Source organism: Silene latifolia, chromosome 2 (assembly GCF_048544455.1).
Source record: "Silene latifolia isolate original U9 population chromosome 2, ASM4854445v1, whole genome shotgun sequence".
NCBI classification, from domain to species: Eukaryota; Viridiplantae; Streptophyta; class Magnoliopsida; order Caryophyllales; family Caryophyllaceae; genus Silene; species Silene latifolia.
This window is the reverse complement of record NC_133527.1, coordinates 198,321,017-198,348,055: the sequence shown is the minus strand read 5'-3', so window position 1 is coordinate 198,348,055 and position 27,039 is coordinate 198,321,017. Positions and strand designations below refer to the sequence as shown.

The following is a 27,039-nucleotide window of genomic DNA, read 5'->3' as shown; positions in this document are numbered from 1 at the left end:
GAGGACATTGAGATGCTCCAATCCGTCATGCTCCCTAAACTGTGCGCCGAATTCCGGGATTTGGCCGAAGAAGCCGCCAGGGAAGTGATCGGGGAGCTCTTCCCTCTTGATGGTTCCTTTCCGTGGGGCAAATTTGACGAGCTGCTTGATGACAAGCTCGAAGCTAAGGAGAAGGCAGTGGCGGAGAAAGCCAAGGAGACGGTGAGGGTGAAGGCAGCGAAGGAGGCGGCCGCGGAGAAAGCGGCCCTTGCTGAGAAGGCTAAGGCGGCCAAGGAGGAGGCCGAGAAAATGAGGGCAGCTGATGCTGCCGAGGCTAAGGCTGAGGCTGCTGAAACTGAGGCTGCTAGGAAAACCGCTGGGTTGCCCATTGAAGAAGATGCGGCTACCGCTGATGATGGCAAGCAGCAACAGGCGTAGGGAGACGGGCGGTTGTCACCAGGCTCACCCGGCGTCTCGGATAGCTTCAGCTGTTCGGGAGCCAATTATTAAGCCCTTCCCTCCTGCCATCTTTTGGCGCTCCAAATGACATATTTGTAACCTTTTGCTTTTCTTTCCTTGTATTTTGTACAACTTTGGTAGGTGGTGTTTTGGCTTATCCCTATGGGGACGGCCGTCGTCTGTATTCTCTTCACCTGTAACCTGTTATCATTTTTAATAAGAGTTCGTTTCTTTTGCCTTCGGCTTGGCCGAGGGCTTCACCTTATTTCTTTTCCTTGCGCTAATAGTTGAGTGTCTAAACTGTACTTAGCGTTTTCACTTTGCCTCTGGCTTGGCCGAGGTCTTTTCTCGTTTTTGTCTGAGTGACCCTTACGTTATTAATTGAGCGTCTCCTTTTGTTTCCGCCTCGATTTGGCCGAGGCAGTTTAGAGTACGTATCTCAACTGTGTTTAACGTTTCGAAGGCATTTTGATTGTTTTTGCGAGTATCAACCGTGCTGGCCGCGACTGTCGCGGTGTCTGCTTTCTGAGGGTGATTGCCGCTCTTGTCGGTATGACAGTGTGAGCCGGCGTCTGTTTCTTCATAGCGTGTTACGTGGCGTCTACCATTTGGAGTGACTGTGACGGCGCCACACCTCTGGGGGTGACTGCCGTTACGTCTACTACTTTAGGTGACTGCGACGGCGCTTATTTCTTGATGGAGACTGCCGCTCTTGTCGGTATGACAGTGTGAGCCGGCGTCTGTTTCTTCATAGCGTGTTACGTGGCGTCTACCATTTGGAGTGACTGCGACGGCGCCACACCTCTGGGGGTGACTGCCGTCACGTCTACTACTTTAGGTGACTGCGACGGCGCTTATTTCTTGATGGAGACTGCCGCTCTTGTCGGTATGACAGTGTGAGCCGGCGTCTGCTTCCTGCTAGTGACTAGCCTGAAAAATGAACATTTTGATGGAAGACTTGGTCGATTTTACATTAGACATAAACATGCGTCGGGGTGCCCACAGCTGTTTTGGACACCTCCGCCGCTATACAAGGTCTACCAGTTTCCTAATGCCTCATTAGGGGCGCTCCTTCTCTGTCAGCCGTCAGTCGCGTCCATGAGGTCGCCCTCCTGTTGTAAGGATGAGCTTTTCCCCCTCTCTGACTGCTTTGCCACTTTGAGGGATTGCATGTTGCATCCTCTGGCAGATATTTGGACGTTGACCATTTCGTCCTTGGAGACGAGCTTATGCGCTTCCCCCCGGTCCGAGACATACATAAGTGTTAGAGCCCGGATGGACATCACCGCGTCGGCCTCGCTCAGAGTGACTCGGCCTATGAGAACGTTGTAGGCGGACGAGCCGTCAATGACTACGAACTCGGCTAGGACATTCCTAGCCGCATTCCCCTCGCCGAACATCACCGGTAGTCTGATTGAACCCAGGGGGACCAGGCCAGCCCCGGAGAAGCTGTACAGTGGATTGGTGCAGGGGCTCAAGTCCTTGATTCTCAGGCCGAGGCTGTGGAAGCACTCCCTGAACATGATGTTCGTGTAGGCGCCTGTGTCAATCAGACACCTCTTCACCAGGTGGTTGGATATGTCCAAGTTGACTACGAGTGGGTCGCTGTGAGGGGCGATGACTCCCTCGTAGTCCTTCCCTCCAATAGTCATATCGGGAATGTTGGAAGCGGGGGTCGCTGTGTTGGGCACAAAGTTGATGGCCTGATACAGCTCGTTCAGGTGCCGTTTGTGCCCATGAGCTGACCCACCGTTCTCGTTACCTCCGATGACTACATGGATCACTCATATCCGTTGAAAAACGGATTTCTTATCTGAACCGCTGGCGTCAGTATTTTGGCCTTTGGCAACATACTTGCCGAGGCTCCCCTTCCGGATCAGCTCCTCAATGGCATTCTTCAGGTGCCGGCAGTTGTCAGTGAGGTGACCGGTGTGGCCGTGGTACTCACGATCGGCTCGTGTCACCGTCCCCCTTTGGCTTGGGGGGCCTTTCCCATGTCTGGCCCTCCTTTTTGCTCAGGGCGAAGACCTCGGCGGCCGTTACGACCAGAGGGGTTTTATCATGGTAATGTCTTTGGTAAAACGTTCCCGAACTCCCCCCGGCGCCCGTCGAGTCCTGTTTCCTTGCAGATCTGTCAGACCGTGACCTATTATTGTCACGGCGTCTCTCATCGGACCGTGACCCGTTATTGTCACGTCGTCTTTCATCCAGGTTGTCATCCCGACGGCTCTTCTTTTCTGAGGGCTCGGCCTCGTTGGGGCCTACCCAGGTCTTGTGGTAGTCTTCTACCTTGATGGCCTGATCGGCCATCTTCCTAGCGGCATCTAGGCCCAAACCCCCGTACTTGATGAGCTCGTCTTTTAAGTCTCCCCTTGGGAGGCCTTTCATCGATCTGCGAAGCCGCCGATTCGGGATTGATCTCCCGAATCTGCTGAACCTTGCCGTCGAACCTCTTCACATAGCTTCGTAGAGACTCGCCCTCCTCCTGTTTGATAGTTAGGAGGTCCGACGTCTCCACGACCCTTCTTTTGTTGCAAGAGTACTGGGCTACGAAGGCGTCTCTTAGGTCGGCGAAACAGTCTACCGAACCGTCGGGAAGCCCCTTGTACCAATTTTGAGCCATCCCATGCAGAGTTGTTGGGAAGACTCGGCACCAGACCTCATCGGGCTGCTCCCATACCGACATGTAAGACTCAAAAGCCTCGGCGTGGTCGGTTGGGTCACTATCTCCTTTGTATGTGATCGCCGGCAACTTTAGTTTGGTTGGCACGGCGGTTTCAAGGACGTAAGCACTGAGGGGCTGTCTGACCACGTGTCGAATGACACGCGGCGATCGGCTCCTCGTATTCCTAGTCCGACTCCTCTCCTCGTAGCGGGAAGGACTCCTTCTCCGACTCGGGCTTCTTCTCCGACTCTGCTGAGTCGGACTTCTCTGGTTCCTCCGGGGTGTGCCTCGTCGGTGCTGCGGCGACGCTGTCCTTTCACGAGTGCGAGAAGGACTTAGGTCTACCACGTCCACTTTGGGCTCCTCCGGCGTCTTGGTATGGTCGGCTTCTCCCAGCGCTCCGTTCAAATTTCTCGGAGTCACGTTTTTGGCTCTGGTTTCCTGGACGGTTTCCGCCGCTCTTGTCGGCGTGACAGTGTGAGCTGACGTACTCCCAATTAAGTCCAGGAGCATCTTGAGTTTTGCTGTGTCAACCACATGTCCCATGATGGTGACCTGGTTGGTGGGCAGCGGCGTGTCTGGTATATTTGGCATCCCGAATTCCGGTTGGATTACTCCGTCGGTGGAGGGCTGCACAACTCCAGAATGGTGGTAAGTATCATCTTGGTGTAGTTCGGTTTCGTCATTTACGAATACCTCTTGTTGTTTTGACATCTTCTTAGCTTTTGGGGTGGGTTTTCGTGTTTATTTATTTTTGTTTGGGAATGAATGTGACTAGCTTCTAGTGTCTTTTCCCCACAGACGGCGCCAATTGTTCCGGGTGTAATTCCAGAGCAGATATTTGTTACCACTCGTAGCTCGTAGAATGATGTCTTTGCTTGAATCCTCCTAGCGGTCTCCTGAAAGGATGAACAAACTGAGGGCTCGGCTTTGGCCGAGCGTACTCACTCCGACGCTCAAGTCAGTTTAACTTAGAGAGGTAAGTTGTTGTTACTTGGCTAAGAGTATAATGTAGAGAGATAAGGAGGATATTACCAGATGAATAGTGATTATTAGGTTCAATCGTGGATCCTTTCCTCAATGAAGGTTGAGGAGTATTTATAGACTTTCACCTTTTGTCGCGTAGTGGCCAAGTGGCTAGCAGGTGGAAAAGACCGTTCTACCCTCGGCCGATGGACCCATGGCAGGCCGGCCGAGGGGTCTTGGATATGAGTACGCGGATATGTGCCCCGGCTGGCGGGTTGCCAGGCCGAGACCCAGGTGACAGGCCGATGGGTTGCATCGGCTAGACTCTCTGAGTCGTTGACTTTGCTGTGGATACCCTTGACCTTGCTCAATATGTTGACTTGGTCAGCGGTGCAGAATATGCCCCATCACTTTTTAAAGCCAGCCTTGTTAAATTTTGACATCAATTATGTTTAATCAATTTTTTAAAAATTACACATAAAATTGACATATCTACGTTTGTTATAAAAAGAGGTTTCGAAAAATTATAATTTCGACACAAAAAAACAATATACAAATGATGAAAAACGGGGTCAAAGTGTCGTTTCGTAGACCGTGAAAAGTCAAATGGGTAGTTTGGATTGGATTGGAGGGAGTATTAGTTTCTCCGATCCATTGAATTGTATACATTTGCTTTTTAGGTATTATTCATAAGGGGGAGAATCTTCAATGTAACTTCTAATATAGAACATAAAAGATTAATTATGTGAGATCTTGTTTAAATTGTGTTACCAAGTAGATTATGAATATCATTTTTTTATAATTTTTAGCAATATGTAACTAAATATATGGGACAAATAAAACGAGCATTGATTTACGTGTATAAAGCAAACGTCTACAATTCATTGGAAGGAAGTATAAGAGGTTAAGGAGTTTAGGGAGAAAAAGGACTGTACATCAGATGTACTACATATCATACTTAGTACTATAGAGTTTATAAATTAGATTTTAGTTTTATGATGTCAAAAATCAAATTTTTTTGAGATTGTATGTAATATTTTTGAGTTATAATGTAACTTTTTGAGATTAAAGTTTAAGTAAATAAATTCAAAATCTTTATAATAAAACTCGAAAATTTTAGATTACAACTCAAAAACTTTATCTTAATGCTCAAAAACTATACCATCTGATGTACTACATCAGATGTATAATCCACTTACTGGAGTTTAGGGGACCGACAAAGGAGAATGGGGATTATTTCTAGTCTCCTTTTATAACGGACCCGTATTCAGACACGACCCGTCACTCGTTTGATCCGACACACCCAACCCGTTTGACTTATGATCTAGTAATCAATAACTTGTTTGTTCCTTACAATAGTTACATGCATGTAGGATGAAGCTAATAAAGATTGATTATTCCAATTATGGAAGAGTCAAACTACAGTAGGTGGATTATACATCTGATGTATTACCACCAATTTATTAGTTTCCGAGCATTATAATAAAAATTTTGAGTTTTATTTTAAAAATTCTGAGTTTTACTATAAAGTTTTTGAGTTTATTCATTTAAACATTAAGCTCTAAAAAATTACAATAAAACTCAAAAACATTACATATAAATTTAGTAAAATTTGAGTTTTGAAGGAAAAAAAATTAAAATCTAACTTATAAATTTTAATAAGCTCAAAAAAAATATATACATATGCTCAAAAACAAATAAAGTTTGAGGTAATAAGCTCGAAAAATATACATATGTGCTCAAAAATAAAAAGGTTGGAGGTAGTACATCCGATCTATGTTCCTTTTTCTTGTCAAACTATGAGGAATGACAACTCCATGATGCTTACTAATATACTAGTGTTTTTTAAATAAAGGTAATAGGGATTTTGAGTCTTTGTCTATCAAATTTATGATATTTAACTCCATTTTAAAACGTGGCTAAACAATAATTGATGAAAAGATTTTGTCCCCATATTTAGCGTAATATTATGGTATAGAATTAATTAGTATGTAAATATTGTAGTAAATATAGATAGTATGATCAAATAATTAGGAAGAAAATATTTTATAGTAGTATATCACCTAGGCGGGAAAACATAGGCGTATAACTTTGTTAATCTTTTAGTATGAGACTATGTTTGGTAAAACTAACTGAAAGTGTAGCTGAAAATTGAAAAGATAACTGAAATCTGAAAAGATAACTGATAAGGTAGCTGAAAATTAGAAACTAATAAGGTAACTGATTATATAAAAAAAATGTTTGACAAACTAACTGAAAAGGTAACTGATTTTGATGAAATGACGTAAAAGGATATGATAATTATTTAATAGAGTAGATTTAAAGGGTTGATTTGGTTAAGCTTCAATATACTCCTTCTCTCCCGGTCTTTTTTTTTTTCTTTGAAAAGATCTTTAATGGGTTGATTTGGTTAAGCAATAAATCAATTTTGAGTTTTCGCAACAATTCTCTAAATAAGAACCATGCATGCTTCCTATTAGTAAATATATGTAAATATATTCTAGCCTAGTTTAGTCAATGTAAATCTCGTAGTATTGCATTTTTTTAGGTAACTAACTTTGTATCATTCCTATATAATGTTAATACATTGACTCTCCCTATTCAGGGGATTATAATCTATTATGGTATCAGACTAGGTTAGCATTAATCCTTCCCCTGTTTCGCCAACCCTCCACCACCTCCACCTGCCCAGCCCACTGCCGACCCTCCAACTCCGCCTTCCCCTCCCTCACCAGCCAGTCCAACCAGCCCAGCCACACCCATCTCCCTTGCCACACCCGCCAGCAACACTCCCCATCATACCCCTGCCTCTCCTTCGCCCTCGCCTCCCCCACCTCCCCCTCCTCCTCCCCCTCCTCCTCCACCTTTGCCTACCCACACCATGACAACCCGTGCCATGAATGGCATCTTCAAACCCAAACAGCCCACATCCCTCCTTACCCATACAGCTCCTGGCCTTAGTCCTATACCCAAATCTCCGACACTCGCCCTCCGTGACCCGAATTGGAATATGGCTATGCAGACCGAATTTAATGCATTAAAATATAATCATACATGGGACTTGGTACCCCGTCCCATAGATGCTTCTGTGATTCGATGTATGTGGTTGTATCGAGATAAATTTAAAGCCGATGGCTCTCTTGAACGGTATAAGGCTCGTCTCGTTGTTAATGGTAAGACTCAACAGGTTGGAGTTGACTGTGATGAAACGTTTAGCCCTGTTGTCAAACCTACTACTATTCGTACCGTCTTGAGCTTAGCTGTATCTCGCTCTTGGCCGATCCATCAGTTGGATGTCAAGAATGCTTTTCTACATGGTGACCTTGTCGAAACTGTCTTTATGCATCAGCCTCCGGGGTTTGTCGACCCTAAGGCTCCTCACCATGTTTGTCGGCTTCGTCGTTCTTTATACGGACTAAAGCAGGCTCCGAGGGCCTGGTTTCAGCGTTTCGTAAAATTTGTTCTCTCACGGGGTTTTCGCAGTAGCATTTGTGACAATTCTTTGTTTATCTTCCACCATGGGGGTGAGACTGCGTATTTACTCCTTTATGTCGACGATATTGTGCTTACTGCTTCTAGTACGTCCCTTGTGCAACGGATAATCTCGGATTTATCACGCGAATTTTCTATGACCGACTTGGGACTGCTTCATCATTTTTTGGGCATCACTGTTACTCGTAATTCTCACGGTCTATTTTTATCTCAACAACAGTATGCTAAGGATATTTTGGGTCGCGCGAATATGTCAGATTGTAACCCTGTATCCACACCAGTCGACACTTGTGCGAAACTTAGTGCCACGGATGGCCCCCTGTTGGCTGACTCGACTTTGTATCGTAGCCTTGCTGGGGCTCTTCAGTATTTAACCATCACCCGACCAGAAATTGCGTATGGCGTCCAACAGGTGTGTTTATTTATGCACGCTCCGCGTGAACCTCATTTTCAATTTTTGAAACGGATCCTACGCTACATAAAGGGTACTATTGATCATGGTCTTATTATTACTCCGTCCCGTCCACACACTTTGACCGCCTATTCTGATGCGGACTGCTAATTCTCGTCGTTCCACATCTGGGTACTGTGTTTTTCTTGGCGAGAATCTGGTCTCCTGGTCATCGAAACGACAACCCACTGTGTCTAAATCCAGTGCTGAGTCCGAATATCGGGCTGTTGCTAATGCCGTGGCTGAAACGAGTTGGCTCCGCAATCTACTTTTTGAGCTTCATGTGCCTATTAAGCAAGCCACTCTCGTTTTTTGTGATAACGTCTCTGCTGTGTATCTCTCTAATAATCCGGTTCAACATCAACGCACGAAACATATTGAGTTAGATATACACTTTGTACGTGAGAAAGTTCAGGTTGGTCAAGTTCGTGTCCTTCATGTCCCTTCCGAGCACCAATATGCTGATATATTTACTAAAGGGTTACCGCGCCATTTGTTTCAACGGTTCAAGTCCAGTCTGAGCGTCCGTCCTCCTCCCGCTCCGTCTGAGGAGGTGTATTAGTAAATATATGTAAATATATTCTAGCCTAGTTTAGTCAATGTAAATCTCGTAGTATTGCGTTTTTTTAGGTAACTAACTTTGTATCATTCCTATCTTATCTTTATAAATACAGAAACATTTAGTGCAATTTTATGCGTCCACGTCATTCACATCCAATTTTTTCTCATTTTTTAAATCATTAAATGCGGGACCCACAGAAAAGTTTAAGGAATTAATTAACGAATAACCGTCGATGTTTATGTTTTGTACGTAAACTATTACGTGTATGATTTGTACGTAAATATTAAAAAATGACGATGGTTTGTACCTAACTATTTATATACGTAAATAAAACCACCATCTTTTAAATTATTTTAATTAATAAATTTTCTAGAAATTTCTGCATCTTTGTTTTTTCTCTAAAAAAACGCCCAGATTAAATAAAAAATTAGAACATTTTCTCAATTAATAATATTATTCTGGACAGATCTGCCACATAAAATTTTAAAAAAAGTCATAACCGTAAATTTTTAATTTGTTAAAAACAGTACAAAAATGTTAAATCATATACATAAGTATTTATTCATGGAATAAGCTGTATAATTAATAAGAAAATTTATACCAAATTTTTTTAACACATGTAAGAGACAGATCTGACTATTATTGATGATAGAAACCTATTTATACGATGAAAAAAGGACCTTAGTTTAATGATGTTATGTCGGGATAAAAACGTATAAACGGAAATGATATGAAATATATTTAAATAAATTATTTAAAAACACAAAAATGATATGATATATTTAAGTAAATTGTTATCTTAAAATGATATGAAAATGAAAACTGAAGATATCAATAATCAACAATAATTACTTAAATCTGATTATTTTAATGTAACAATCACCATCAAAATTTTAAAAATAACAAAAAAATCCGACAAAATCAATTTGTATGATAATAAAAACAGGGTGAATATATGATTGCATTGTCGTCTTCATCTCCATTTTCTTACACATCTCATTTCTTCATCTTCGTTTATTTCATTACTTTTGTATTTGAAATAGGATGATATTTTTTTATGTGAAAATGGATCGTGAAAATGGATCAACATGCATGTATTTGATGAACGAGAGGATGAGGTAGGCGGAGATTGAGAGGGAGAGGATGAGGGTTTGTAAAGACGATGAGGGTTTGTAATGAGTGAGACGGAATGGCGGATTGACTGAGTGACTATTGAGGTGTGAGGAGAAGGGAGTGGCATATATATGATGCGGGTTTGTGGCTAGGGTTTATTTACCTTGTGTGGGTTTCATTGTATGTGGCCCATTCTAATATATTTGATTGATCGCCCATATTCCGAGTATACCTGTCTGTTTGGCCCGTACGAATGACAACCATAAATTATATTGTGGGCTTAACATTAGTTGTTAATGTAACCGACCCATATATATGATCGATGATATCTGATCCTTTGTCGTACTATTAATGTATTTGATTCGGATAGTTGAGTCAGGTCAGTTGAGTCGGGTCATTTTGGATCAATAAGACGAGTCATTTTCAAGTTACGTTACTCTGGGTCGAGATTTTGCCTTAAATAACTCATTTGGCGTCATTATGATATATCAGGGTCAATTCGTACCACTTCAAGTCGAGTCATTTTCGGGTGGGGTCATATCATGTCACGTTATAGTCATATCTTTCGTGTCATTTTCGAGCCTCGGATCAGCCTTATTATCAGGCCCGTTAAGTTTTTCAAATCCGTCTAAAAGTAAAAGTTGAAAGCGACGACTATTATGCGGTATTCTTGATGAATATTATTCTCATGTGTCTACACGACGACTATTATGTGGTATAATGAACTAATAGTCTAACAATGCAATTTGGTGCAACCAACCAAGTTACTCTGAGTTTGTAAGCCCATTGTCTACTCCCATGTTTTTGTAATGTCAAAATTACTTCACGTAGTGAGAAGCTGTAAAATTTGTAATCTTATTGGATTAATTCTCATTATATGTGGTAACTTTTTTGTTGGTTGGATTGATATTTTTATATTATAATAATGTGCATAACTTATACTAATTGATTGATGTTCTTATAACTATAAAAATGCATTTGAATTCGATCCAAAAGTTAATTATTCATTTCTTTCCATACATTTTCAATGATAACGAATGCTTTAAAAGCAATCCGTGCAATTTTGCACGGGCTAAAACTAGTATAATGTTAATACATTGACTCTCCCTATTCAGGGGATTATAATCTATTACTTCCCTCAAAAAAAAAAAAACCATGCATGCTATAAACATAGTACAAAAGACTTACCTGATCAACTCACTAGTCACTAGTATAATGGATTATTACAATGCTCGATTGTTATTTTGGTTACTAATTTCCTTAGTCACATGTATGAAAAATATCGATTTTGGTGATGCATCATCAACTATAAATCCATCGCAACCTCAAAAAGTTTCAAGTCCGATTCAAAGAGGAACAAATGATTATTTGGACGTCAATACACTTCGACTTGGATCCTATCACGTATGAGATTTTAGTAAAAAAATTCCAGATTCTTTTGAGTTAACTTTATGTCATTACTCGTTCGCTCCCTCTGAAATTGACGTTTATTCAAACAATTACTGTAATAAACCTTGATCATGTCACGGAGCCAAAATTTACTCATTTCGTTAATGCAAGTGTTTTATTCAAACATAATAAAATTTGTTGATTTGATCATTATGTAGTACGCTGGGTATAGAAAGCATAAGGACAACGAATTTATCGGAATTAAAGGCGGTCTCAATGTATGGTCGATGAACATTACCAAAACGGACTATAGTGGTGCTCACATTTCAATTGGTGCACATGATCAAGGAATTTACATTTCCGCAGGATGGATGGTAAGTAGATCAAGTACTCATATTATCGCTTCGTCCAGATCATTTATTTACCTGTATTCAAATACCTCTTACAAAGAATAATACAAATGGGTTATTAATTAATAGGTTAACAAAGAACAATTCAAAGATCCGTCTCCAAGATTATTTGCATCTTACACGGTAACATATATAACTATCGACTCATCTTACTTATAATTAATCGATTGATATGTAGAATGAAATTATGTGTAACTTCATTTAACTTGCAATTTTCAGACCGATAATTTCACTACAGTATGCTACAATTACAACACCATTTGTACCAGGTTTGTTATAAATGATTCAAGTCTCTTTGCTCCAATTTTACGAGGTTCAAGCTATGACGGAAAACAAATTTACGCAAATATGGAGATAATCCAGGTAACGATTATGCTACATTATTAGATTATCGGTTTTTCTGACGTGTGCACTAAGGGCACATGATGATAAGAAGCTAATTAATGAAATCACCTTGTAAATGAATAAGACAAAAACATGTTGCATAGAAAAAAAAAAAGTACTCGTAATAATTTGTAAAACGGATACCTTCGTCTTAAGGGAGACTAACTGTTTCCTGACATGCATCTAGGATTATACTACAAAAAATTGGATACTAAAAATAAGGGTTGGTTTACAAAGCACAATTATGGGATATTGGAAAGCAAGTTGGTTTCCGGGCTTAAATACGGGAGCAAGTACGATAGAGTGGGGTGGCTTTGTTTTCCGATCAAAGCTTTCACCGGGACCGACACCGATGGGAAACGGAGGCGTACCAACATTAGGCTATAATAAAGCAAGTCATATAAAATTGATGCAATATAGGAGAAAGGATAATGTAGTTGTTAATCCTACTAGTTTAGTGGCTTATCAAACGGACCCTAGTGTTTATGGTCTAAGCCAACTTTTGAAGGCTAGTGGCTATGGTACACACTTCTTTTACGGTGGTACGTGGCATCGATCGTAGTCCTGAATTATAGTTACAGAGGAATAAAGTAAAGTGTAAACCTTGTTGTGAAATAATTTAATAAGGAATAAAAGACCACTATTAAAATCAAATAAAAGGAACCTTTTTTTTTCAATAATATTCTTGGATCCTAGATAGTAGATACAACTTACTTTCTTTAGTTAACTTAATAATATAAAGGTTGTATATATTCCAGTGAAATTCTATATATTTTTCACGTGCAATCAAACAATATTTATCAATTGACATAAGATGTAGGTTAATGGAAAAAACAGCTTTCTAAGCATTGACCAAATTGAAAGTGAATATCAAATGACTCTTATCAAATTGTTCACAATTCTAAAATAGAAATGACAATAATTGACTGAGACACCTTAAATTGAAATAGGACAACAAATAACCAAGACGGAGGAAGTATTATGGTAAGAGTCGTAAGACAAATTTAGGGAGTAGTACCAAATGACGAGAACAACCTGAAATTTGTGAATACTCTATTAAGGAAACGAATCATATTTGCTAATCAAAGACGGAAAGCGTTTTACCATAATACAGAGTATACCATAATACAGAGTATTATGAAAGAATTTTTTGGCAAATTGTTGTTTATTAGCAAAATGACAAGGAGACAAAGCCGCTAAGAAACTTAGCGGCTTTGCCTAAAAATTGGAAAAAAAAATGAAAGTGATGACGTGGACATCATTGGGGCAAAATAGTTTCGAATGAACCCCAATTTTCTAATTATTTTGCTAATTAACTCCAATTTGCCAAAAAAATCGAGTATTATTATATATGGAAAGTTAAATTATGTAAAAGTACTCCGTATTAAAGTAAGAGTGGTTAGACACAAATTTACCTAAACTAAATAGGAAAGCTTTTACGTACAAGCTATAAAAGAACGCATGCAGCCATTCATTCTTTACGTGCTCTGCCTTCTCTTTCAACCTCAGAGAATCAATCAATATCGTAATAAGGTAATTACTAACTCAAGTACGGACTTAGGGCATGTTTTAGAAAAACCGTATAAATTAATTATGTTTATTGATCTTACTAATCAGGGGCGTCTAATACCCCGGGCGAACATGGACAGCGGAACCGGGCCTCCAGTTTTGACCACCAAATTTATAAGCTTTACTAATAAAATTCAATACAAACCACGACGTGTAGTACACTTTATACATTTATATTTGGGGCCTCATTTTTTTTGTCGTGCACCGGGCCTCCATTTACTTTAAGACGCCCCTGTTACTAATATAATATTGATGTGCCTGTTGTTGCTTCTGTTTTAGGGTTTTTCGACATGGATAGCACTAAGCCGAGACGTCATATTCTAGCCACTCCTCTTGTTGACGTGTTCTCCGTCAGCATACAAATAAACAGAAACGTTGATGAACAACCCCACAGATCTCTCAATTGTGAGATCTATGGCCACATCCGGGTTACCGATTCCCGACTTGGCGGTGATGATGCTAAGCCGTTGAGTTTATTCGACCGAGACGAGAATAATCCCCACTATACGTATGTGGATATGCCTTTACCCCTGAACCCCTCCTCAACTATTTACCCATCAAAGTACACGGAGCTCGATGTGCTTCTCTATGACAGGAATGCTAATAACATTGTTGTTGCGGAAGGACGGATTGTTTTGGATATAAATAGTAACGACACATACGAAGCTGATTATGTCGAAAGTGTTTTCGGACACGAGAAGCTGACTTTTGCTAGCATTGGATATTCTGTTTTACAGTATGCTGTTGCTGCAACTGTTGATGTCTTATTCTTCAGCAAAGATGATAATTTTGATCTTTTAACCGAGGAGGATGAAGACGAGTACTATTATCGCCGTGTTATGAGATATGATAAGATTGATGAGATCGATTACGACAGACGAGAACGTGAACACGGCGTTGTTGCCGATGTTTTTGGAAGTGTTTCCGCTTTCTGTAATGTCAGTAAGGAAAAGAGAACCCGCTCGATTTCACTGTTTTCGAAGTTTTCTGAAAAACCTGCTGGTATTAAGTCGGGTGATTTCATTCCGCTGTCAAGATCGCTTGTTATTGTTCCTGCTTACTCGACTTCTCTAGCCGTTGAAGTGAATCTGTCACTTGGGAACACCGGGAAATCACTGGCTTCGGGAATATTAGAGTTCCACCCTGAATACAAGTGGACTTATAAGGAGGACCTTGATGGAGAACATGGGCGTGTCCGAGTGCGAGTGACGTGGAATCATGCATATGATCAACAGTTTTACCATGAAAAGAAACCGGAATATCAAGATGTAAAGCCGAGCTTTGACTCTAACCGACTTGAAGTGTTTTCGGTAGCTGTTCATAGCAAAAAAGATGATTCCAAGGATTTCAGTTTCTATGGAAGAGTTGATGTTAAAGACATTAATGAATTTTGTATGTACAAGAAAGATATAAGCTGCCCTCAAGCCGCGGGAGCACTTGCGCCTCTTAAAGGCCCTAGTTCCCGCAGTTTCTGGGCAGGGGACTATTTTTGCTTACGTGTGCATCTTAAAGATGGTAAAACCGGGGGTGAGGTTAGCGACGGTCAGGTGGAATGGGACATTCGCTTGATCTCGGTCTGGAATGATAAGCGGTTATGTTCAGTAATTCCAGGTGAAGACGGTTTTGCTGCAGTCCACTACACACCCTTCTGTGCTGAGTACATTGATTCAGCTCTTGTGAATGTTAAAATATACGGTGAAGAACTACCAGGATATGTTTACGGGAAGATTGTCGCTCGCTATACAACATATGAGTATTCAAATGCATATGAGAAGAAATACTATCAGAATATTCTGTTTGATAAGGATTCGGAAACTGATGGATTGCAGCCAGAAGCGGTAGAATGTGGCTCAGATTTGCCGTTGTTGAAATCTGTAGTCTGTTTGCCTGTTGATTCCAGCCTTGTCATTGAATTCGACTTAGTTGTGACTTCGCAGCCAAGTTTTGATAGCAGTGATCGCGAAGGTGCAACGTTATTGAAAGGCGTCGTGGAACTCGCAGACGACGAATATGATCAGCAGCAGTTGAATGCTAATACGTTTCACATAGATGTCTCTATGAGACTCCTTTCTTGGGATGCTTGTTTCGAATTACTATCCTGAATCCATTACATTCATAGGGGTGTATTACTCAATTGTTCCAGTTCCAGTTCCTGTCCATTGTTATCTATTTTTTTTCGAATTGTATTACACAAATGGGCAAGTGCCATTTGAAGTGGGCAAGTGGATATATGAGATAACTATTTAGTTTATCATTATTTTTCTGTGTCTTCTACATCAGTGAAGATCCTCTGTCCCACTTTTGTGGGTCACACCACTTCCATTTCGACACATCACTTGTGGCAAATTAAAATATTGCAATAAATATATTAATTTATTGATGTGTTAGAAGCTAAGTGGTGTGACACACACAATGAGACACCAAATGGGACAGAGGATCCTCATTGGTAATGAATAGATAACAAATGACTAGGACCGACACCGATGGGGAACGGAGGTTTACCAACAATACAACATCAGAGCCTTAATCCCAAAATGATTAACGGAGGTTTACCAACATTGGGATATAATATTCCTCAAAAAAAAAAAAAAAAACATTGGGATATAATAAAGCAAGTCATATAAGATTCATACAACATTGGAATATAATAAAGCAAGTCATATAGATAACAAATGACCAGGTCCGACACCTGTTAAACCTAATCCTTGATTCTATACCGGGTCGCTGCATTTCATGGCACCTTTGAGAAAAGAGTCCTGAATTCCATATGTATTTATGATTTATGAAAATGCAATCCTCATCTTTTCAGCCCATCAAAGTGAGATTTATTTAAAGGAGGGGTTGGAGCTCCGAAGTTCTTGAATCTTAAGGTAGAAGCCGCCTGAGTATTGGACTATCTGCTGTAAGCTGGACCGCGCTTGTATGGTGACGTTGTAGCTGGGCTGCTCTCTGAAAATTACGCACACCCCTCCAGGATGCGTGCAAAGGAAGGAGCAACATAGTCCTATAGAAGGCAAATTATAAAAACAAGAGAAGCGTGCAAAGTCCTAACTAAACAAACCAACTTTATTTTTCGATAAGGAAATCTAGGATCCTATAACTATTTCCAGGATACCGAGAATTTTGCACGAAAACCAGTTTAAATTTTTTTACAGGATCACAAGAACTTAATGAAGTCCACATTTATATATGGTACTCAGCATTCAAACATCAGAGCTATAAATAACTCAAGACCAATTCGATTACTTCAATGAGAAATGGCGCAATGGTAAAGAGAAAGTTGAAAAACGAAGGTCTTTGCATTGCTCTTACTACTCGTACTTGACACAACCCACAAAATACTACAAAGTACAAGATTTGGAATACTTGTAAACTAAGCATACCCAACAACTGTGAGGCTCAGAGCACCCTAAATCATGATCAAGCTTCAGAAATCATAGTTTAGTAATATTAACAATAGACGGTCTTCCAGGACTTGAATAATTATTATTTCAATACACATAAAAAGTAATATGAATAAATCTTTAATGGGTTGATTTGCTAAAGCACTAGATCAGTTATGATTCTTCTCATCAATTAATTGATACGAGTACAATTCATCTCTATTTAAGAACCAGATCAACTCTATATGCTATAAAACTAGTACCAAGACATTACTTACTTGATCAACTCTCTACCGTAATGGATTATCACAATGCTGAATTGTTAATTTGGTTGCTAATTCCCTTGCTCACCTGCATGAAATATATCGATTTGAGTGATGCATCATTGACTATAAATCCATCGCAGAGTAAAGAAATTGTAAGTACTATTCAAAGAGCTAAACATGATCGTTTGGATGTCTACTCAAATCGACATGGATTCTATAAGGCAAGATAATTCTTAAGATAGACAATGCTTATTCAAACGCATATTTCTTCGTTATATTTGGCATTTTCTTTCTAAATATTTGTCTATTTGGCATTCATGTAGTACGCTGTGTATAGAAAGCGTAAGGAAAGGGGATTTATCGGAATTAAGGGCAGCCTCAATACATGGTTGATCAATGTCGTCAAAGGGGACTTCAGTGCCACTCGTATTTCGATGGGTGCAGAAGGTAAAGGAATTCACATTTCCGCGGGATGGATGGTAAGTAGACCAAGTATTCATAACTCAAAAGACATTTATAACTTTCACCAAAGGACATAGCTAACAAAATAGAACTTCGTTTGAATGTATATATTCTTTGGTCTAAATCGGATTCCAGCAGTTTCATTAACTAACTAAGTTGCTTCTATAAATGATTTGAAAAGTATTTTTCTATGAATAATTAAGAATTCAAGCATTTCTCTGTAGTATCAAAAATTCATTTTTTATTAATAGGTCAATGAAGAAATATTTCACGATCAGTATCCAAGACTCTTTGCATCTTACACGGTAATATATTATATATACGATATAACCATCAAATTATCTTATTTTATTACTTAATATACAATTAACTTATGTGTAACTTCATTTAACATGAAATTTTCAGACTGATAATTTCTCGACAGTACGTTATACTTTCAATGCTGCTTGTACTGGATTTGTTAAAAATATTGCAAAATTCTTTACAGTTCCGGTTAAAAAAGGTTCAACCTATGAAGGACCCCAAACCTACATGCACGTAGAGATAACCCAGGTAACGGAAATGCTATGCTGCATATTAATATTAACTTAAATTCGTAACAAATGAGGATAATAATCTAAAAATTGTCATAATTACCCATAATATTCTTAATTTTCCTTTATTCATCCAAATTTTATCCCAAATCACAACAGGCACTTTTTGTGCCAAAACTAGTCAAAATTTGTATCTATTCAAAGTCCCCTCCCTTCTGAAGTTCTGAATGAAGAAGATTTATTCTGAATGGTTGTAGAGATCGAACAAATCCCATAATTTGATTATTTGGACAGATAAGGCAAAATTCAGATTATTCTCGACAAATTCACCTCAAGTCTAAAGACATGTTATCATCAACTGCGGATTCACCCTCCTTACAGGATCCGAGGTCTCAAACACCAGATATATAAAATTTTCTTGTCTGCAATTTATGCATTATATGCATTAGCAAAATATCAAAATAATGATTGATACATAGTAACATCTTAAAATTATTCATATGAATAGCCGAAATAAAATTATCTAGGTCCACCACTGGTTATCATGCCTAATAACAAAAAACTTATTTGTTCCTTACATGCATGTAGGATCGTGTCAGTAAAAATTGGCTACTCCAACTATCAAGGAATCACAAATCGCAACGGTGGGATATTGGACAGCAAAGTTGTTTCAAGGGCTAAATGAAGGAGCAAGTATAGTAGAGTGGGGTGGCCTTGTTTTCCGATCTCAGTTTTCACCGGGGCCGACACCCATGGGAAACGGAGGCTTACCAACTTTGGGCTATAATAAAGCAAGCAATATAAAATTCATCCAATATACGAGTACGCGTGATGAAGTTATAAGTCCAGCTAAACTAGAGGCTTATCAAACGGACCACGCTGTTTATGGACTGAGCCCGCTTTTGAAAACTAGTGGCTATGGCACACACTTCTTTTATGGCGGTCCAGGGCCAAAGACCGGCAATGTTAGTGTAGAAAATTTTCATTAGGGCAAATAGTCCAAAATTATAGCTAAAAATGAATAAAGTAAGGCGAAAACTTTAGTGTGAAAGAGTTTAATAATGGAACTCTAAATGTTCATCCATATGTTTTAATACTCATGGTATGCCACCCTCGGCCATTTTATTGGGCGCCTCCAGGAACACTTTATTATAACTAACCCCTGAAAACATAACGGCATAGTTGGTAATAGGTATCTTGACACATTCATCTTTAAGTTATTTTTTAAAACTCCATATCGAACGAAAAAAAGAAACGAAGTAGAAGAATGCATTAAGGTAGCGTTTGGGAACCAAAATTTGATTTAGAATCACTCATTTCAATTTAGGAATGTGAAATTAGGAATCATAAATCCAAATTCTTTGTTTGGGAAACGAAGAATTTGAAATTATGGATTTTGAAATCCAAATTTTCTGTTTGGGAAACACAGAATTTGGAAATCCAAATTTGTACTTAGATTAGTTTTTCTCATTAACAAATATCATCCATACTCCATAGAATCATCAATCATAGAATCAGCCTCTATTTTTCCATCGTCGATACACAGTTGCTGTAACAAGTTTCCTTTGATTAAAGGACACAGTTGCTCTAACAAACACACGTCAACAATATGTAAAGAAAATTGCTTCGTATTTGACATCTCACAATTCGGTCCATCACGATCATTTGTTTACCTTTGATTAAAGTAGCGGTTACAAATGAATAAGAAAGTCCTAAAGAATAGAAAACCTTAAGACCAGCACGAGAAGAGCAAGAATGAGGGGATTTTTATCGCATCAACAAACAGTTTCAATGAACATACACAATGTTATTAAACCTAATAATCATCATCATACACAGACATAATCATAAAAACTACGAAAAACAGTCAAATTTCCGAGTTTTCATACATTCGGCTAAACTTAAGTGTAAATTATTACAACAAATCAACAACAACATGCCAAGGCACGTACATCCATCCAAATACAATCGAAAGAGAAGGAAACATAATGATTACGATAAGATCATCAAAATTCCAGAAAAAATCGAATGTGTAACAAAATATGGATTAATTTATGCAAAGAGTAATTGGAAAGGTAAACGATAGACAAATCGAAATAGAAAGAAACATATTTGAATCTGATTGATGCTAGTGAGAAGCAAATCAATCGCATAAACCCTAGAAAATGGGGATTTGAATCCTTGTCGGAAAGGAATAGGAGAGACTAAATTTTTTTATCGTTAATCGTTGTTAGATATGAGTGATTGTATGTTAATCGTTGTTGCTGGTGATTTGGAAATACGGGGGGGTGGAGGATGTATTTCAAATTGGATAGTTTATGAAGGTTGAAATTCTGATGGGATTTCATAGAAATCCAAATCCAAATGTCACTGTCAGCCCAAACAGTGAATTTGGCCCAAATCCATATTTCCAAATCAAATACCCATTCCCAAACAGGCCATAAGATGAAAGACAAGTTACCTTGATAACATCTGATGGAGGAGGAACACTAACATTTCTGCCTTCCTGCATTTAGAAGAAGAATTATCAGACAAACTAGTGTTACGGAAATGCAGCCTTTTTACTTCCTCCGAGTAAAGAATCTAACGAAACAGAGATAAACACACAACGTTGTCTTGAATATGCAATTGTTACTTAAAAAGTACTCGGTAGCAAAATGTAAGGAGTGAAGATCATATGGTTCATATTATGGTGTCTTATATAAGCTAATTTTAACATGTTATCACCTCAAAATAAGCACTCGCCATGAACTGGAATATGTGATTTCAAAGCCACCAAATACGATAGTAAGATATTAGATATAACACCAGTTGCGACAAGTGATATCCACTGAAATGTAAGGCTTTGTTTCCTTTTATTTCTAATGGCAGAGAATGATTGAACCACCCATGTACAACTGATACTACCTTTATTATATCCTTTCACATTCAAATGCACAAATTATTGTCAATGCCTAAATGCCGCATTCATATAGATTCAATAGAAAACTCGGAGTTTCAACTAATTTCCGTCTCCTTTTGCTTTCATCAACTGGTTTGTTAGTGAACTAATATATGCCCAAAAATGGCCGGTAACAAAGCTGTGGCTGCATTTATTATTTCCAGTCATTCAGAGAGTAAATGTGCTCTCTCAATTACTACATGCAGAAAATAGAGAAACTGCAAATAAAACGCTCCTTAAAACCGCAAGTGTTGGTAATATGGTAATACAGCAGAAAATCTAACTATGTCAGTAGGAAATAGAGCAAAATTGTCAGACCTCTGCAAACTAAAGTTGCATCTCAAACGTCTTTCAGTAAGTCTATCTCCAGGCTTCAAGTTGGCATGCTGTGTTACACAGACTCTTCACATGGTCAAGATTGTCTGTGTATAGGTGGGTGACACTGAACCAGTGAGTCTCTTATGAGATGGTTCTGGGCTTATATGTTCATAGGATTAATGGGTTGGTCTCACATGTAAGACCATCTCACACAATTTTGCACAAGCACCATTTGCAATTCAACATGTAAAGTGGGGTGGCCTTGTTTTCAGATCTCAGCTATCACCAGGACCCACACCCATGGGAAGTGGACGCTTACCAACATTGGGATGTACGAAAGCAAGCTATATAAGATTCATTCAATATAAGAGTAAGCGTGATGAAGTTATAAGTCCTGAGAAACTAGAGGCTTATCAAACGGACCACGCTGCTTATGGACTGAGCCCGTTTTCGGATACTAGTGACCATGGCACACACTTCTTTTATGGTGGTCCGGGGCCACATGCCGTCAATGTTAGTCTTCAAAGTTTTTAATTGGACAAAAATAGTCCTAAATTATAGCTAAAAATGAATAAAGTAAGGTGTAAACTTCAGTGTGAAACAGTATAATAAGGAAACCGTGGAACGTTCATCCATATATCATGTCCTACTTTGACTTTGAAAGTTAGATAAGATAATATTTTCTTTAGATATAAACTAGATTCGTGTTTTTTTAGTTAATAATATTAAATCAAAACATTATTTGATTCAAGTGTGTATTATTTAAACATATTTAGAGAAACAAAAATGATAATTATGTAAATGTTAGGGACAAAGGAAAAGGTACAATAACAGAAATATAAGGTAGCCAGATGGAATTACATATAACGCACCTTTTTTTTTGGTGCGTTATTGCTCATTTTTAAGCATACGGTATGCCACCCTCGGGCATCTTAGTGGGCGCTCCGGGAACGCTTTATTATAACAAACCCCTAAGAACGTAACATTATATTAGGTATCTTGACACATAGCTTGTTTGATTCATGAATCTTGTTTGATTTAACCACCTTGCAACATGAAATAGAATCTTAAATGGGTTGATTTGGTAAAAGAGTTAATCAATTACGAGTCTTCTCGGTAATTCTCTATACCTTAATTGATACTATTCATCTTTATTTAAGAACCATGTTCTCAACTTTGTATGCTATAAAAATAGCATCAAAATATTACTTAATTGATCAACTCTCTAACCTAATGGACTATCACGATATATTACTTAATTGATCAACTCTCTAACCTAATTGATCAAAATATTTGGTTGCTGATTTCGCTAGTCATGTGTATGAAATATATCGAGATGAGCAATGCATCAACAAATATAAATCTGTTGCAACATAAAGAAGCTACGAGTCTTATATTGGATGGCCATGATAATCGACTTGGAAGCTATGAGGTAGGAACTTTCACCATATTTTAATCAACCAACTTTGTTTGAGAGTTGAGACCATTGTGTTATAAACCTAGCTTGAATATTAATGATTTAATTTCGTATCATATATTAGAGTATTTGGGCGTCAACAAGCTTGGTCACTCGATGACAACAGTAACACGGTAATAAAAATAGTATATATCACCGAAAAAACATGATTTCTTCTATTTGTCTAAAAAATCACCAATATTTGACTATTTTTCTTTCCACTATGAAAGTCAAATGAGATGGATTGAATAATCGGAATATAAGGAGTATAATATAGGAGTAATATGTCGTTCATGATATATACGGAGTATATTACTTAAATGCATATTCAAACCAAAGTAAAAGCGAGACGATTGGGTATTTTTTTGAGTTGTTTTAAGTATTTTATTGAAACATATATTGTTTGGTACTTCTAGCATTATTTTTTTCTAAAATAATTGATGTTTGGTCATGATGTAGTATGCGATATATAGAAAGCATGAGGAAAGGGAATTTATTGGAATTAGCGGCAGCCTCAACGTATGGCTGATCAATGTCATTAAAGGGGACTTTAGTGTCACGCAAATTTCAATAGGTGTTCGTTATCAAGGTCAAGAAATTTACCTTTCTGCAGGATGGATGGTGAGTACTCATTTCATTTTTTTATGTACCCTTCGGCTTAATTCTGATTCACGCAGAATAACAATAATTCAGGTTAACGTAAATTCTGGTGTACTTCTAAAAATTAATCTCTTCTTATATGTTAACTATTTACAAACGGTCATTGATAGGTTAACGTTGAACGATTTCGTGATTCCTATCCAAGACTCTTTGCATCTCACATGGTAACATATAACTATCAACCCATATTAACTTTATCTCTTAATATAAAATTACATATGTAACTCCATTTACCATGAATTATTCAGGTCAATAATTTCACGAGAGTTTGTTATTCCTTCGACACTAATTGTGTTGGATTTCTTGAAAGTAAAAGAGGATTCTTGCATATTCCAATTAAAAAAGGTTCATCCTATGGAGCAGGAGAACCCCTAACTTATATGCATGTCAAGATAATCCAGGTATAATAATGAATTAATGATATACTCCGTATTAAATTGTTCACTTCATTATTAACGAGAATAATCGGAAATTTGTCATAATTGCTCCGTGTGTTCTCCCTTATATTTTTTTAAAGCCAAATTGAAATTCTAGATATTCAAACTCTAACAAGGATAAGAGCCCCTATCACTCTATGTAGAATCCAAACGAACTTCAAACTTGAATTATTCGGACAAATAAGGCAAAGTTCAGATTATTCTCGACACATTTTCCTGAAACCCTAAAGACAGAAATGTTATCAAGCCTAATAATCGACAAATTGCTTCTTCTTTACATGCATATAGGATCAAGCTAGTAAAGATTGGTTGCTCCAACTATTGAAGGATAATACACAAACTGCAACAGTGGGATATTGGCCAGCAAGTTTGTTTCCAGGGCTAACTGAAGGAGCGAGTACAGTAGAGTGGGGTGGCCTTGTTTTTCGATCTCAGCTATCACCCGGGCCCACGCCCATGGGAAGTGGAGGCTTACCCGCATTAGGCTATAGCTCGTCAAGTCATATAAAACTTGTTCAATATATTAGTAAGCATCACGGAGTTGTTAACCCAACTAGCTTAGAGCCTTATCAACCAGACCCTACTGTTTATGGACTAAGCCCACTTTTAAAAAATAGTAATGCCTATGGTACACATTTTTTTTATGGTGGTCCAGGGCGTCGATCTTAAAGTGTATGTAAATCATAACTTTCACCTTTTCTATACCACATTTTTAAAATCGCTGTATTTTATCTATATTTTCTAAACTCTCACCTCTTCTAAACATTTCCTCCAAAACTCGCGCCAAAAGCCTACTTTTATCAAAATAGAAACATATTTTTTCGTAAAATTAATCATCAATGGTCATCTCCTTCTACCAAATGATTGCTTTGGTAAAAAAAAGGAAGATATTTCATGACTAATATTCAATAAAATATGTTTTTGTTCTATTTATTTTGCCTTAAATGAGGACTTTGTGCAAGATTTAGAGGAAATTTTTATAAAAAGGTAGGAGCTTTAGGGGAAAAAGATATAAAATGCAATTATTTTAAAAATGAGGTATAGAAAGTAAGAAGTTATCTTAATTCAATAAGTTAGAAATTTGGTTGGTTTATGCAAACAATATAACAAAGTTAATTATTTGGTTATTTTGTTGCTATGTTGCCAGATTTAAGTTATAATAGTTTCAAGTTTAATGTATCTTGATTTATGCTTGTGTCTCTGACTTCCTCCAAGGCGCAAAAATTGAGTGGTTAATGTTGGTATTTGAGGATTCATTTTATAGTGTATTTAGACATTTGTTTAGACATATTTGGGAAAACAAACAGCCAAAATTAACATTGGTTCAAATAAGTATAAAATAAAGGAAAAGGTAGAATAACAGAACTATAAGACAACAATATGGAACTACATAGTAACGCACGCACCTTGGTGTGCCTAGTCAATTACGCCTCCTAGCATATCTAATGTACATTGTATGCCAGCCTTGGGGTATTTTAGACGGCGCCTTAGGCAAAACATTGTAAAGCTATGTCCTGAAAACATAAACATTGTGTTAGGTATCTTGACGCAATCATCTTCCGTTCTTTTTTAACACTCCAAATCAAGGGAAGACCAAAACTAAATAGACGAAGGCATTTAGATAAAATCCAAAATTACCTTAATAACGTTTGTTGGAGGAAGAATACTGACATTACTGCCTCCCTGGCTCCCTGCATTTAAAAGAAGAATTATGAGACAGATTAGTGTTTCTCTGATGCGGCCTTTTTACTTGCCAACCAACACGTAAGGAGGGGCATACAAATCTACTTAACACGGCCGGAGTATGCAACTTCTACAGCCCTGTGAAGGCAGATTACATAAGGAAGCTTGAAGTTCTAGAGAAGCATGAACAGTCCAAACTGCCATGGAGATCCAAGAACCAATAAATATCTACAATCTACGGAACAAGGGTTGCGTTGAGAGGCTTTTTGACAGTAAATTACCTCCAATTTTGCACACACATCATTTTGTAAGTCGACAAATCGTTAAACGTTTTCTTGAAGGGATCATAAAAATCATTTACAATGTCAAAACATCGATATATGATATTCGGCATTCAAAAATCATAGCTATAAATTACTCACGAGTCACGGCCAATTCAATTACTTCAACAAAAAATTGTGCAATGCTAAGGAGAAAGTTGAAAGAAGGTCCTTTACATTGCATCAGATTCTAAAGTCCAGATATTGGCAGGTTAAAGCATCTCCAACAATACAAAATCACTTTTGAGAGTTGAGACCGTTTAAAACTTAAGACGGTCTATTTTTCGTGCTATCGCCCCATGTGCTCCATTTAATGCTAGCTTTAGTCTATAATAACCATGTTTTTAAGACGATCTTAAGCAATACTAACTCTTCCAACAATTGCATTAGAACACGTAAATACATTTGCAAGCTTCCGGAAAATCATAGTTTACATGAATGGAGCAGTGGAGCACAACCCTAATTTCCAAAATCTTTGAATCAAATTCCCCATTAAGGCTATACAAATGTATTTATCGGGTATAATCCCTCTCATTCAACTAGTTGTTTACGAATTTATTAATTTGTAACGAGTATTTTAATCAAACGTAAACAATTTAGCCGAATGGGCGGGAGTATTTGATCACAAGAAACAAAACTAATTTTACCCTGAACTATTTTACAACAATTGCATAGAAGTATTGTAATTTACTGCTCATGTTTACCCTGAAGAGATAAAAAAAACTAAAACAAACAAATTAACCCTAAGAAAACAGGTGAAAATGGGAATTAATGAACACCCATAAACGCTAATTAAGGTAAAATCAAAACAAATACCCAGAAAACAATCAAAGTTGCAAACTTTATGAGATTAATTGAAAATTGGACCTACCATTTTACTGGGGAAGATCTTTGCAGGTTCTCCGAGAATTGTAAGATGAGGACGCTGGAAACAAAGAATAGCGATTAGTGAAGAACGTAGAGGGAGGAGGTGAAGTCGGATGCTAATAATGTCCGCACAAATGGGTCAATTAAGTCGGGTTTAAGTTATTTTTCGAATTATTAAATTATTTACGGATAATTAATTAGCATGAGATAATAAATATTTGGATTGAGTTATATAGGGTCGGGTCGATTCGGTCCGGTTCAAGCTTTGTTCTTG

The 27,039-nt window shown here is 38.2% G+C and overlaps 1 protein-coding gene and 1 long non-coding RNA gene across 3 annotated transcripts; one reads left to right on the top strand and one right to left on the bottom strand.

Annotated features, from left to right (window-relative positions):
* Positions 1–16,037: 16,037 nt before the first annotated feature.
* On the bottom strand, positions 16,038–27,039 carry LOC141644355 (uncharacterized). Of its 2 annotated transcripts, XR_012544018.1 has the most exons (6): positions 26,770–27,039; positions 25,534–25,586; positions 25,302–25,409; positions 20,545–20,589; positions 18,414–18,505; positions 16,038–17,173 (listed from the first exon to the last, which is right to left on the bottom strand). It is a non-coding gene; the product is annotated as an uncharacterized LOC141644355 (long non-coding RNA). The 2 variants fall into 2 exon arrangements; XR_012544019.1 differs by lacking the exon at positions 18,414–18,505 and having other exon boundaries at positions 26,770–27,037.
* On the top strand, positions 21,310–25,033 carry LOC141626888 (protein neprosin-like). The gene is made up of 5 exons (XM_074440483.1): positions 21,310–21,444; positions 23,258–23,419; positions 23,569–23,622; positions 23,707–23,859; positions 24,184–25,033. The coding sequence occupies exons 1-5, from the start codon at positions 21,310–21,312 to the stop codon at positions 24,562–24,564; spliced, it is 885 nt and encodes a 294-aa protein (XP_074296584.1). The 3' UTR covers positions 24,565–25,033.

Bases quoted from the DNA above. Each gene is read 5' to 3' on its own strand.
- LOC141626888 (XM_074440483.1), top strand. From the start codon at position 21,310: ATGTCAGTAGGAAATAGAGCAAAATTGTCAGACCTCTGCAAACTAAAG. The intron at 21,445-23,257 runs GTCTGTGTATAG...GTCATGATGTAG, and splicing joins CTCTTCACATGGTCAAGATT to TATGCGATATATAGAAAGCA. The intron at 23,420-23,568 runs GTGAGTACTCAT...GGTCATTGATAG, and splicing joins ACCTTTCTGCAGGATGGATG to GTTAACGTTGAACGATTTCG.